This window comes from Cyprinus carpio, chromosome B12 (assembly GCF_018340385.1).
Source record: "Cyprinus carpio isolate SPL01 chromosome B12, ASM1834038v1, whole genome shotgun sequence".
NCBI lineage: Eukaryota > Metazoa > Chordata > Actinopteri > Cypriniformes > Cyprinidae > Cyprinus > Cyprinus carpio.
In genome coordinates, this window is record NC_056608.1 from 857,437 (window position 1) to 871,919 (window position 14,483).

Below are 14,483 nucleotides of genomic sequence, written 5' to 3' on the forward strand. Positions count from 1 at the left end.
GTCAATGGCTACCGCTGCTTTGAGAGTCAAAAAAAGCATATCAGTAAACGCAAAATTAATACCTGTGGCTCCTGAAGATTAATTGAGGTCTTTAATGTAAGGAGCTGGTCTTCTGGAACAAGCTGATCAAATGGTTAGAAAATAAATAAAGGACCATACTTTGAGAAAAAAAAATTGGTATACGACTTTGAAACAATTTTGACTCGAAAATTGCAAATAAACTTTACAAATAATTACAAAGAAATAAGAATTTTGCAAATTAGAAAGATTAAAATAGTATTTTCTTGTAAGTTATACTTTAATAATCGTTGTTTTATTTATAACCGCACATAATTACAAGCAAGTGGAAGCCGTTTTTGAGTCTTTTACATGGACACTTTCTTCGTCTTCCATTGGTCAGACAAACAGATGGCCCCGCACCAAACTCACACCGTTGGTTAAGCCAGTGTTGTTCTGTCTCTTCCAGTTGAGCTGCTTGAACAAAAATATCGCAGTTGGTCCTGTTACATTTTAAGGTGATGTAACACAGCCATTAATGTCTTAGTTGATAAGCAAGTGATAAAAACAGATGCTTTACTAATAAGCCAAACACGAATGACTGAAATAAGAACAGAACAAGCACATTTATGGAGAAATGTGCTCGTGGGCAAAACACATCCACTGCCAACTTTGCAAGGACCCTCATATTTGCGTGTTTTTAACTTGATGGCATGTATCAAAGTACAAGTTATAAAAGCAGAGCTTTTTATGTCCTGTTGGGACTAGTTTGTTAAATGATCCGCTTCGTCGAGGGAAGATCACGTTGTCCTTCTCATGTTTTGAAGCTTCTGATCACAGGAGGATTGTGAAGAGCTTTTGAGCCTCTTTTGTTGCTCTTTTCCTGTCGTCACCCTCTGAAGTGCGTCCCCCGAGGCAGACATGCAGCGGGAGACTCATCCGTGTCCTCTGTCTGTCTCGTCCTCCCCGGAGCAGGAGCAGGAGAGCCTCCATCAGGCCGAGCAGCGCTGTGTTCAGCTGGAGGCGCAGGTGGTGGGACTGGAGGAGCGTCTGGAGCAGGAGGAAAGCGCCGCCACTCAGCTGGCCTCCCAGCGTCACCGTCTCGAGGCCGAGTGCTGCGGTCTGCGCCGAGACCTAGAGGAGCTGGAGAACACGCTGACTTCAGTGGAGAAGGACAAGCAGGTAGGACTGGCTGACACGCTCTTGACCCGTTACAGTAGAGGGACTGCAGCCATTTCTGTTCTTATGAGGTTTTTCCACCACGTTGTAAATCATGCATCATTAGTAGTCTGGAGAATATAATTTGAAACTGAGAGGACCTACAGTTCTTATGGGGTCCAGTCTAGATTTTGACTTTATTTTTGGTGTTAAATTCAGAGAATAAGGGATCATGTTGGATCACTGGTAAATACTCTATGCATTTGTTAACATTCTGGTAAAACTAAAATGATGTGAAATTTAAAGAATTTATTTGTTGTCTCACAGTAAAAAAAAAAAAGGAACAATTTTGTTTCTCATAAATGCAACTTTATTTCTCGTATTGTGACTTTATTTCTCATGTTGGCATTTTATTGGCACTAAATTTTTTCTCATAATTGCTTTATTATTATCATGGATTGCAACTGTATTTATAGTATTTGCACCTTTATTTCTAATAATTGTGACTTTCTCCCATAATTGCAGTTTTATTTTTCATAATTGTGACTTTATTTCTAGTTCTTGTAACTTTATATCCTGTTATTGCGACTTTAGTTCTTATAAATGCAACTCTGTTTCTCTATTTCAAGTTATTTTTCATAATTGCAACTTTATTTCCAGTGATTGTGACTTTATTTTTGTGTAATTGCAACTATTTCTTACTATTGCAACATTCTCTCATAATTATGATTTATTTCTCATAGTTGAAACTTTGTTTATCGGAATTGTAAATATTTGTGATTATATTTCTTGCAATTTCAAATTTATTTCTGACGTTGAGACTTTTTTGTAACCACGACTTTAGCTTTACTTCTCATATTTCTGACTTTTCTTCCACTTTATCTAACAATATATATTTGAAATTTGACATGAAAATCAAATTTAGTGATAGTTGTTCTGCCAGTTGTTGTCAGGATCTTTGGCAAGCGTTTGGGTGACATACTATCCATGCAAAATGTATAAAATCCTGCCACTAACGTTGACATACACAAGAACAGGCCTGTACAGCTTGTTTGCTCTTTTACACTTCAAGTGGAAATGGTTTGGAGTCTATTTGTTGCCATAGAAAAGCTGTAGGTGACTTCATATGTGACCTCAACTCAAGTCTTAAGAGCATTACATTCAGCTTTCATTTCTAAATTTAAAACAAAACTGTAAAAATATATAAAAAAATATAGTCAGTTCCATAGGCGTTGTGTCCTGATGGCAATAATTGTTACTTTAACTGCACTGCATAAAGCTGTGCTGACTTCTAATTCGAGCTAGGTGTGCTGCCTTTCAATTACAGCACGTAGTCCATAATTATTCCAATTATAATTTTGTCTCATCTCTTAACAATTTACAGTATGTGCAGATGTGTGGGGTTATTTGTCTGCTCATAGTTCTAGTTTATGTCTGAGTTCAGAGGAACAATGACAGCTGTTGTATCAGGATAAAAGTATTTGAGGAGCCTCTCTACACTTCTGGTCTAGATCTACTTCTCAAAGCTTTAACAGACACACGCACCCACACCCACACACACACACACACACACACACACACACACACACACACACACACACACACACACACACACACACACACACACACACACACACACACACACACACACACACACACACACACACACACACGTGAGCACATACACACACATGTGTGCTCCATAAGTCCCTCATGTCATTGTTGAAACAAATCACATCTGCCACATACAAAGTCAGTATAAGTTTCTTTTTCTAACAAAATTACTGCTCTTGTTATTGCAACTTTACTTTTCCAATTCGGATTTTATTTCTTGTAATTGAAACTTTTCTCATGATTGCAATTTTGTTTCGTAATTGTGACTATTTCTTGCTATTGCAACATTACTTCTCATACTGTAATTGTGACTGTTTCCCCATAATTGCAACAATTATGTGTTTATTTCTCATTTTGGGGGCTTTTTTTTTTTCATGTAATGGTGACTAATTCTCACCACTGCAACTTTATTCTCATAATAGTGACTATTACTTAAAGGGTTAGTTCACCCAAAAATGAAAATTAGACTGCGTTTTACTTACCCTCAAAGCATCCTAGGTGTATATGACTTTCTTATTTCAGACGAATCCAGTCGTAGTATTATTAAAAATTGTCCTGGCTCTTCCAAGATCTATCATTGCAGTCAGTGGGTGTTACAGTTCAACAGTCCACAAGTCATCAAATAAAGCTTGCGCATTCATAATAAAATGTGCCGCAGATGGCTCCGGGGGGATATTTTTCTTATTTTTATAAGAAAAATATCCATATTTCAAACGCAATAAACACTTTTCTCTCACTTCCATTATATGATGTTATATTAACATGGTTTGGGAGGAGCACGATCAGATAATCAGTCAGTCTGGACCAGCTGGAGCTCGTCAGCTAATTACTTTAACAAACACAATATGGGTGTATATATACAGCCAACTTACCTCTCTTCCACGACAGTTTTCCAGCATTCGGTTTTGCTCCTTTGGCCATAATATCACAGACTTAACTTTTTCCGTACAACGAAGAGACATATCCTTTTTTTTCGTATCCTCCATCACAACCTGCCGGCCTTAGGCTCACTCCTTTTCCGCCAGTCACTGCTGCAGAGCACCAGGCTTCATCGCAGCCGCTGCCCTGCTCAACCAGCCACATGCCCTCTATAATGCCGAAGCTTACCTTGCCTCCACCGGCGAGACTTCCAACTTCTTCCCTGACATCCTCGTATCATTCGGCCATGCCAACATACCATCCGGTCGGAAAGTGGATAGTGTTAAGCCTGAAGCAAACTGATTTATTCAGGTGAACCATTCTCACGTAGGGTAAATAAAGCACATCTGTACAATCTATTCTTCACCCCGCAAATTAGCCAAGTCAGCCAATAGATCGAGCAAAGCCCCGTACTCGCCTTGCGCATCATCACCATCGTCCTGCACAAGACATGGATCTCCCCGAGCTCTGGGTCGCAACGGCAAGCCTCAAATGAACCTGCACTGTGCCCCAGTTCTCACCGCAGCAAAACCTCACTCGCTTCCCGCTTCGGCTCAAGTTTTCACCGCGGCTCTTCCGGCCACAGCACCGCATGTAGCCAGGCCTCCAGCTCTTTCAACAGGGCTGCCCCAGGGCAATGAGGCTGCCTCCACTAGCGGCGCAAGCCGTGTTGCAAATCAAGTTTTTAGGTAAAGACGCTCAAGGTAGGTAGTTTGTTGCTAAATGTTTTTAAACGACATGATAACATTAGGGATATTTGTCATTTTTGTAACCATGACACAAAACTGCGTAGAACACACAATGAAATTACCCACATTTTCTGACAGTTAAGATGAAAAAGATTTTCGAGAAAATAAGTTCAACAGTGTACCTAAATAATTAACAATTATAGGTGCAAAATAGGGGTTGAATGACTTTTGATTTTTTTTAAAGTCGACTTTTATGTGATTAAAGTCGAGTCGAAGTCGACTAGTCGCTGATGACGTCATTAATGAACAAATAAGTCTGGAGCTGTGACAAACTCCTTGTGCACAGCTATGGCATATGACACAGCGCTGCCCACATGGCTATTGCTCCTATAACATCTCTTTTTTATAAGTTCTTTAGCCTTTTGGGTTGTTTTATTTCTCACAGATTTCTGCTCGTTCTAAATCAGATGTAGATAAAGTAGCACAGTAAAGATAACATTTTATATGAATGCATTAGAGAGCGTCTGCATGTGTGAATGAATTCTACATGGCAGCGTCGCTCTAGTAGTAGTGACGCTGTGGGATTTAGTTATTAAGAATATATGCTTGAACTTTTCAGATTCTCAACTTTAACTTAAGCTGTTTAAAATGTTCAATTTTGAGCATCCAGTAATATAATCTCACTTGTCTTGTGGAGATTTATTTGTCATTTTGGAAACGGAGCATAAATGTGGAAGTCCTTCAAAGATTTATTATCCTGTTATGCCCTCTATAGGACCTAGTCGAAGTCAAGCTTGAAGTGTCATGGCAGAGCATTGAAGTCGACTATTCGATTACTCTGTGCAACCCCTAGTGCAAACTAATAGTCGAAGTTGAGATTTACGACTAAGGCAATTATTATTATTGAGCAAGTGTAACTAGCATCCTAATTTGCATGCATTGTGTATACTGCTAGGCACCTCTACCAGCTGATCTGTGGCTTGGTTGTGTAGCTGTTTCAATACTTACAAAAAATTTTGTGTGGTTAAGAGGAATAGCATGTCTATTTTATCACTTTTTAATGTTGTCAAAGTCGTCATTTCTCTTGCCTCTTCTAACCTCTCTTTCTTTTCAGTGGCCTCCTACTCTTGTAACACACGCTAGCATTAGGCTGCTTCTGCTAGCTGTGCAGGCTGCACAGGCTCTTCAGCATTTTTCCCCAAATATCACAAGCCCCGTGGACTACAACTACAGCAGCTGAAACAAGTGCAAAGATGCTTACGTTTGCAACACATGCCCTCACATCTCAGTCTTTTCCTCCTGTTACTTCTAATCCTTTTCCTTTTCAGCAGCTTCCAGCTCCCATAGCAGACGCTAGCATGAGGCTGCCTCTGCTAGCCGTGCAGGCTGCACAGGCTCTTCAGGATGTCAAAAAACTCCACTCCCTCCCCCTGGCCTACAGCAGCTGAAGAAAACGTGAGGCTGTTTCCGCTTGCAACTCAGGCCCACACATCTCAGGCTTTTCCTCCTGTTTCTAATGACCACTTTTCTTTTCAGTAGCCTCCAGCTTCTATAGCAGACACTAGTCCAGAGGCCGATTTAAATGTCAGGCTGCCTCTGCTGACAATTGCATCCCATGCTCCTCTTCCTCATAGCTCCATGCTTCATTCAAAATTACATTGTCTTCCAGATCAAGTTTCTAGGCAGACGTTAGCTTGAGGCTGCCTCCACTAGCCACTCAAGCTCAGCCACATTACTCTTACCCTTCCTCTTCTCCTTTTCCCCATCAAGGGCCAGCAGCCACCACTGCAGACATCCAAGCAGCAAGGCCTCCTCCCTCATTTCCTTCTATCTCTTCCTTCATGCTTCCCTAAGTGCCAGAGGCTAATCCATGCGTGAGGCTGCCTCCACAAAAGGTTACGGCCCCTCCTTATCTTCCTTCCAGCCCTTCTCTCCAATATAAAAAAAAACGTCTCAATCTTTCCGTGCTCGACAGCAAAACTGTCTCCTTTTACATCAAACAAGTAAATCAGATCAGGAAAAAGAGGTCACCTTGCTACATTTTTAAACTCCCGTCACCAATCAAACCGTATCAGGCCCCTTTTTCTTCCCTCCAATTCAGAAGCTCTGTCTGTGTGGGGTGGCCGTGTGCACCGTTCATGCGGGGTGCGTCCCTGTTGAGATTTTTTAGTATCGCCTAGAGCATCAAAGTAGTTTGACCAATAACATGCAGGTATTGAACATAATCGACCAATTGTGGGGCTGCGTGTGAGAAGGCGAGATCTACAGGGAACAAAAGTGATGTATGCGCACATGTTTGTTGGTTCAGTGGACTTGAAGCATCGCTGCACACCGATAAAAATGACACCAAAGTAGGTGCAAAAGTGATTTGAAAGCATAAGGAGCAGTCTGCTCTTCTCTCAATAGCTCTCATGAATGTCACATAACGATCGACCTGCACAGTGCAGACAGCCAAAAGATGTGTTATTGTATGTAACGGTCCGGTCTGATGTTTTTTTGGTTTCAAAAACATCTAAAATTCTCCCTCGTCCAATCAGGCATACTTGTAGAAATATTTTCCAGCCACTCCTTCCGAATCCGCCACTACAGCACCCCGCTTAATTTGATACTGCCCTCCATCTGTCGTTTCGAGTTTCAGGCTTATTTAGCATCGGACAGGGCTCTCCCTTCCGGTGCAGCAGAGCCGTGGCTCCCTTCGGTCGCAGTGAGAGCCCTCCGTCCGTCGTTTTGAGCCTTCAGCGTCAGACGGGGCTCCCCCTTCCGGTGCAGCAGAGCCGTGGCTCCCTTCGGTCGCAGTGAGATCCCTCAATCTGATGCTCTAAACCACACCTCGTGTTCAGCTTCAAGAGGGGCTCTCCCTTCCGGTGCAGCAGAGCCGTGGCTCCCTTCGGTCGCAGTGAGATCCCTCCATCTGACGCTTTAAACCACACCCTGTGTTCAGCTTCAAGAGGGGCTCTCCCTTCCGGTGCTGCAGAGCCGCAGCTCCCTTCGGACGCAGTGAGAGTCCCTCACCTGGCCTCCCATCGTTCTCCTCTTTTGGCCCTTCGCACACACCCCACTTTTCATCATGGCATGCATATTTTTGGGGGGCTACTCACAAGTTTCTGTCCGGCTGCTCTCATACATTAGCTTCTTTTGGGGAGTTCTCTGGGGTCGGGCTATATCCAAATATGCTACTAATTGCTCTACCATATTATATGTTAGTGTGAACTCGTGAAATTATGTTTTATTTAACAAGGTTCGGGAGGAGCAGGATCAGATAATCAATCAGTCTGGTCCAGCTGAAGCTTGTAAGCTAATCACCTTAACAAGCACAATATGGGTATATATAAACACAGCCAACTTACCTTTCTTCCACGACAGTTTTCCAGCATCCCGCCTCCACACTTGGGTATATATATATACAGCTTTCTTACTTTTATTTAATTTCATTTTTTTCTTGGGATGGGGGGGTTCTCTGGTTCGGGCTCTATCCTTAGCTCGGAAACCCTCCCTCTGGACAACATGCCAAACATGCTACTAATTACTCTACCATATTATATGTTAGTGCGAACTCGTGAACTGTCATATGCAGAACCAATTCCAGCAGATGACGTAAGATGTCGGCGTTGTGTGATTAGTGATGAATGCGGAGAGACAACAAAACAAATCGCTGGTCACGAATTAGAAGTACAAACTGAGGATTTATAAAGAGAAATTTCGGAGGATTTTGATATAAACCAAGAGGAGACTGGTTTTCCTTTGCTAAAGTAAGGAAACTTTGCTTCCTTTGCTCCTATAATTAAACTCGCGAGACTAGCATTTCTCAGAGGCGTGCGCTGCGTCATCCACCGGAACGGCTTCCGCGTATGACAGATAACGGAAGTGAGAGAAAAGTGCTTATTACGTTCAAAATGTGGATATTTTTCTTACAAAAACACATGGATTCACTAAAGGAGGCCTTTATTCATCCCCCGGAGCCGCGTGAGGCACGTTTTATGAATGCGGGAGCTTTATTTGACGACTTGTGGACTGTTCAACTGTAACACCTGCTGACTGCAATGATAGAGCTTGGAATAGCCAGGACAGTTTTTAATATAACTCTGGCTGGATTCGTCTGAAAGAAGAAAGTCATATACACCTAGGATGCTTTGAGGGTATAAAAAACCGTTGTTGGGTGAACTAACCTTTTAATTGTGATTTTTTTCTTCTTCTTCTTCTTTTAATTACACCTTTATTTCTTTTAATTGTGACTTTTCTCATATTGTGACTTTATTTCTTGTAATTATGACTTTTTCTCATAATTACAACTTTTTTTCTCACAATTACGATTTTATTTCTCGCCCTTGCAACTTTTTTTCTCACAATTAAACCTTTTATCTCTTGCAATTGTGACTTTTTCTCGTATTGGGGCATTATTTTTTGTAATTGTGACAAATTTATTTTGATTGCAACTTTATTTTTTATAATTGACTTTATTTACCCATATCATGGCTGTATTTCTTGTAATTGTGACTATTCCTTGTGATTGCATCTTTTTCTCATAATTGTGACTTTATTTCTCATATTGGGACTTTATTTCTTGTAATTGCTACTGTGCATTGTAATTGCAACTTTTTTTTGTAAATGCAACTTTATTTCTAGTAATTGCAACTTTTAATTCTTGTAATTTCGACTTTTAATTCTTGTTATTGCAACTTTATTTTCCTTGATTTTGAATATTTCTTATAAATGCAACTTTATATTTCGGAATTGCAACTTCATTTCTTGCAATTTAGACTTGGCCGTAATTGGCAATATTTTTCATAATTGCAAATGTTTATCTTACAAATATTCCTAAATCGGATGCACCTGAATTCTCTCTAGTCCTCAGACTCTGCAGTGAGGAAGCTCTCTGAAGATCTCACCCAGAAGAACGAGCTGGTTCACAAACTGCAGAAAGAAAAGGAGCACCTGGTGGAGTTGAGCCAGGTGAGGGCTGCTGAAATTACATAGAATCACATTCTCTGCGTGTATTTGTTCATGTTCCAGAATCCATCACTCAGAACAGTAGCTTTAGACATACGTTGGACAGTTTTAACCAGTGTTTTCCAAGGATGCTGCAGTGTAAAGGTCAGTCATGAGGCAAGGTAACTAATGCAATCAACACAGCCTGCTCTTTTAAATGGGACAGACCCATCTGGAAGACAAGTTGGAGGTCGTTAACAGGTTAGCGTTCATCCCTCCGGCACAACAGGCCATTTCCGACTTTAATCTGGAAAATAACTTAAAGGGTTCAGGTCACTGCTGTGATTGTTTCTTAAATAATGAAAAATACTTTCTGCAAAATGGTTTATAATGAGTTGCAGCAGTGAACTGCTTGGAAATCTTGATTACGAATCAAAATATGACGTTTGTCTCTAACACGGCGCTAGTAATTGATACGTTTTTTGCATGTCATAAAATTGATTAATTATTCATGTAGTTTTGACCCGGTTGAAAATATGGTAATGTGCAATAATTCACAACAAATGTTCTTAAATATTTTAAATACTTTTGTTGTAAGCAATCTCTTTATGCATTAGTGTTGTGATGCTTGGATTTATCATTTAATTCAGAAATGTATTGAAAATGTAATTCATATAGTACATATACTTCTTTGTGAATTAGGAATTTATTAATTCAAGTTAATTTGGATATTTTTGTGGGCATGAGGACAGAAATATTAGGGTAATACAATTGTTCTGATATCATAATGAAGAAAAAGGCCTCTAAAAGTCTAAAATTCATTGGTAGTTTCACATATTTTTTTTCTATGAATTAATGATAAAAAAGCATTAAAACAGCTGTAGTCTCTCATGAAAGTTGCCCAACATGGGTGAGAAAACTATAAAACAAGAAATGTGATACTAGAAATACCAGATAATTTGACCTTATGTCGAGCCAAGATTCGTTCACGTTGTAAATTGTCATGTGGTACAACCCCTAAAAAAACCTAATAATAATAACTTTGAAAAAATAGATTTAAAAAAAAAAAAATTAAGTAGTGATTGTGTAGTTATATTCATGGTGTGAGGAAAATATTTTATTACTTTTAGAGTCATTGAATTTAGACTTGTTTTTTCTTTTTTAATTTAGTATCCTTTTTCAAATCCAAAATAAATACAAAGAGTAGATTTCCAACTTGGCACATGTGTTATAATTTTTTTTGGTTTCTGTGGTCACTTTGTAATTTGTCATTAACCCTGATAATGAATTACAGCTGTGAACTGCTCTCATATCCTCATTACTGAGCAAAGTGTTGCTCCAGTACTGTGTCTGTCACTTCTCCAGAAATTAATACAGTTTTTGCTAATGCTTGCAAAAGTGCATATCCTCAAATTGACAAATTATTCATGTGTGTTTGACCCGGAGAAAAAACCCCAGCAATTTAAGCTTATTTGGAAGTAATTACTTTCTTGATGTAGATGCAGAGCACCTCGGATCACGGTTTAGTTCACCTTAGAAAGTCAAGAATTGTCTTATTTTCCTCTCACCATCTTTTTTGTGCTCCATAAAACTCTATGATCGGTGAGCAGAAACATAAGCCAGATGTCCAACAGTAGCAGCTCATCTCTGTGATTTACGACCTTCACCAGGAACCATCTACAGATACGTGAGCTCTTCGTTCAAGGAGCATAGTGTTGGTGTGATGGTGTGGTGTGCTTTACATTTTAGTTTACTTCACTTTAGACTAGAATGAATGTGCCTTTCAGGGTCTGATTTGATTAAGCCATCATGCTTTCTCTGTGATCGGCCGAATGAAAGCATCCCGGTCAGATGTGAGCCGTTCTTGGCTGGAAATTTACACCACATCTGCTCGACAGACCCTCATGTCTCTGTTTTATTTTTGCAGCAGGCCATCGAGGACTTACAGTGCGAGGAGGAGAAGGTGAACCTCCTGACCAAAGAGAAAGCCAAGCTGAAGCTGCAGGCAGAGGATGTGAGTAGATCAGCAGATCACTGTGGTCCGGGCCACGGATAGATAAAGAAATCACACCAATCTGCTTGATGTTCTCCTAGCTGGAGTATCTGTTGGAGCAGGAGAGGAAACAGAGGACAGATTTGGAGAAGAGCAGGCGGAAGCTGGAGGGAGACGGGAGGAACACTATGGACAACCTGACAGAGATGGGCAAGATGAGAGCCAGTCTGGAGGAGATGATCAGGAGGTGAGGAGATGTTTCACAAATGCAAATGATGATAAATTAACTGCATTTCACAGATGAATCACAGTTATGTAATGTAGTTCTGAAACAGTTGTTCTATTGGCTCACGTGTCACTTTTTATCTTTTAGTCCAGAATTAAACCAATAAACTAGAAACTGTGATTGTAAGCGGTGTGTGAGTTGAAAATCTAATAATGAATTAAATTATAAAAATGTAAGTTGAAATAAATAATGTTAAGCAAATTACATGAAAATGTTATTAAATATTTATTATTTATTTGTATTTCTTTGGTATTATTTTTTTCATATATATGTATATTGTTTATTAAATATTTTATTTTTTGAATAGTTTATTTGTTTAGCTGCATGTCCTGTGACCAACATCAGAGATCCATAAACATTTACATTATGCGCTTAGCAGATAAATGCAATATTTATTATAGCATGTGAATGTGTTGTTAAACTATTAAAATAATATAATAATCTATAAATAATATAACCTTTTATAATCTGTGGGGGGAATTCAAGTAAATATTTTACCTCAAAATGGTTTTGCTGTCAAAAATGTTAGGGACTCCATATAATGTTATAATAATTAACTAATATAAAAATGAATGATCTCTTTAAGCCGTTGATGTGTCCAAGAAAAGCTTTAAAAATGGAGAAGATAAAGCAGCAAAACAGATGTTTGGATGGCTTTTGTCTATAACATGATATGTGCTTGAAGTGCCGCTATCTCTGCTTTGAGTTAAAGGCCTCCAGGCTCTTAGAGCTGTTCAGGCTTGTTAGTATGCAGAATGGTGTATATTCTGTAGAAAGCAAAAGCAGCTGTTTCATGGAGGCCCCAATTAGAGAAAAAAAAAATTAATAAAATAAACCTTTTTTTAAATATTTGACTAATGGTGAAAGGGTTAAAACAGGGAAAAAGTATGCGAAAGTATGGCGTATGTATGAATGGAAGCTCCGCCTTTCACTTAAAAAGGCCAATCAGCTTTCTGATAGAAGCATCACCTGTTTGTTTATTGTTGATTTGAGGACAACCTCTATGATATTGAAAATTAATCTTGGCCAACAGTTTTGGAGATTTCACTCTTTCTTGAAACAGAAGCCTGTTTCCACCTAAATGCAAACATTTTGTGAATGAACAGAAAGTTTCTCGGTGATGCAAAAGTTTCTCGAGCAAACACAAAGTTTCTTGGTAAAAGGCAAACATTTTGTGAGTGGACTCAAAGTTTCTTGGAGGAACACAAGTTTTGTGAGAACAGTTTCTGAGGGAAATAATACTTTGACTAGAGAATGCTTTCGTTTGAGTACGAACAAAGTTTCTCGTAAGAATTAAAAAAATTAAGCAAATGCAAAGTTTCTCAGTACAAAGGCAAACATTTTCTGAGTGAAAGCAACATTTTTGGAGGGAATGAGTAAAGTTCTGAGCAAACGCAAATTTTCTTGGAGGAAATTTTGTGTTTTTGTGAGAAGACAACATTTCTTGGGGAAACACTGAGGGAATGCAAAAGTTTTGTTTCTCAAAAGAATTCAAAAGTTTCTTGAGCAAACACAAAGTTTCTTGGAGGAATGCAAATATTTTTGTGATCAACGTAAAGTTTCTTTGGTAAACAATACTTTTACTGGAGAACGCTTCTGTTTTGTTAGTGAACGCAAAATTTTTTTTTTTCAGAAGAATGCAAAAGTTTCTCGAGCCAACGCAAAATATTTGGTGAAAAGCAAACGCAACTTTTGTTGGGCAAACGCAAAAGTTTTGTGAATGAACACAAAGTTTCTCAAGAATACCGAAAGTTTTTTGAGTGAACGCAAAGTTTCTTGGAGGAATGCAAAAGTTTTTGTGAGAAAATGTAAAGTTTCTTGGGTAAACAATACTTTTATTAGAGAACGCTTACAATGTTAAAGAACACAGAGTTTCTCGGAAGAATTTAAAAACTTGCTGAGCAAATGCAAAGTTTCTTGGTAAAAAAGCAAACACTTTGTGAGCAAACACAAATATTTATTGAGCAAACAAAAGTTTCTTGGGGGAACACCATACTTTTACTAGTGAATGCTTATGTTTTGTGAGTGAATGCAAAAGTTTGGTTTCTCAAAAAACTTCTCAATTTCTCAAGCAAAAGTTTCTTAGTGAAAAGCAAAAATAAAGCAAAAAATGTGAGTGAATGCAAAATTTCTTGGGAAACACAAAAGTTTTGTGAATGAACAGTCTTTCTTAGGGATGCGAAACTTTTTTGTGTGAATGTAAGGTTTCTTGGAGGTACAGAAACATTTTTGTGAGAGAACAAAGTGTTTGGGGAGAATGTAAAAGTTTTTCGAACAAAGGATAAGTTCCTCATAAGAATGCAAATGTTTTGTGAGCAAACGTAAAAATCATTGAAATATTATTTTTCCTCCCATTTCATGTTTTCCATTACCATATTCCGGCTCCATAGAAACAGGTTTATGTAGATAGGAGCTGTACCTACATGCCTAATAAAAACAAAGAATATCTGTGCATGCTGTTACTAAAATGGCCGTCATGTGAACTGACTTGCCTTAAAGGTTCTTTAGTTAAAACAACAACTTACAAATCACAGAGTCAATCAATGAGATCTTCAAATGGTGTTCTGGGATTGACTGGCACATTTAATAATCTGAGACATGGGTGATGTTTATCGGACACGGCTAGCAAACAACACAGGGCATGCCTGCTAAATTAGCCCTGTCACTCCCGCCCTCACACGCTCTCTTTCTCCGTCTGTCTTCTGTCAGGAAAGATGTGGAGATAAGCAGCACCAGCAGCCGGCTGGAGGCCGAGGAGGCGCTGAACACAGGCCTGCAGAGGAAGAATAAGGAGCTCCAGGTGAGGCCTCGTGGGAGAGCCGCAGCATTCCTGTCTTTCAGCGCTGTGGGGGTCCAAGACTCTGATTTGTGAGCCAGAGATGACTAAAACATAGCTGAGGAG

At 39.2% G+C, this 14,483-nt stretch overlaps 1 protein-coding gene across 5 annotated transcripts in view; it reads left to right on the forward strand.

The window, feature by feature from the left end:
* Nucleotides 1-14,483, forward strand: part of LOC109083832 (myosin-16) — a 51,622-nt gene that overhangs the window by 10,920 nt on the left and 26,219 nt on the right. For 3 of the 5 annotated variants that reach the window (XM_042734889.1, XM_042734892.1, XM_042734891.1), the window contains 5 exons: nucleotides 973-1,179; nucleotides 9,222-9,326; nucleotides 11,230-11,316; nucleotides 11,397-11,542; nucleotides 14,291-14,381. In XM_042734889.1, coding sequence (XP_042590823.1) covers nucleotides 973-1,179; nucleotides 9,222-9,326; nucleotides 11,230-11,316; nucleotides 11,397-11,542; nucleotides 14,291-14,381 — 636 coding nt within the window. Of the gene's footprint in view, nucleotides 1-969; nucleotides 1,180-9,221; nucleotides 9,327-10,649; nucleotides 10,990-11,229; nucleotides 11,317-11,396; nucleotides 11,543-14,290; nucleotides 14,382-14,483 lie in introns of those variants that run through there. The other 2 variants (XM_042734890.1, XM_042734893.1) reach the window with 2 other exon arrangements.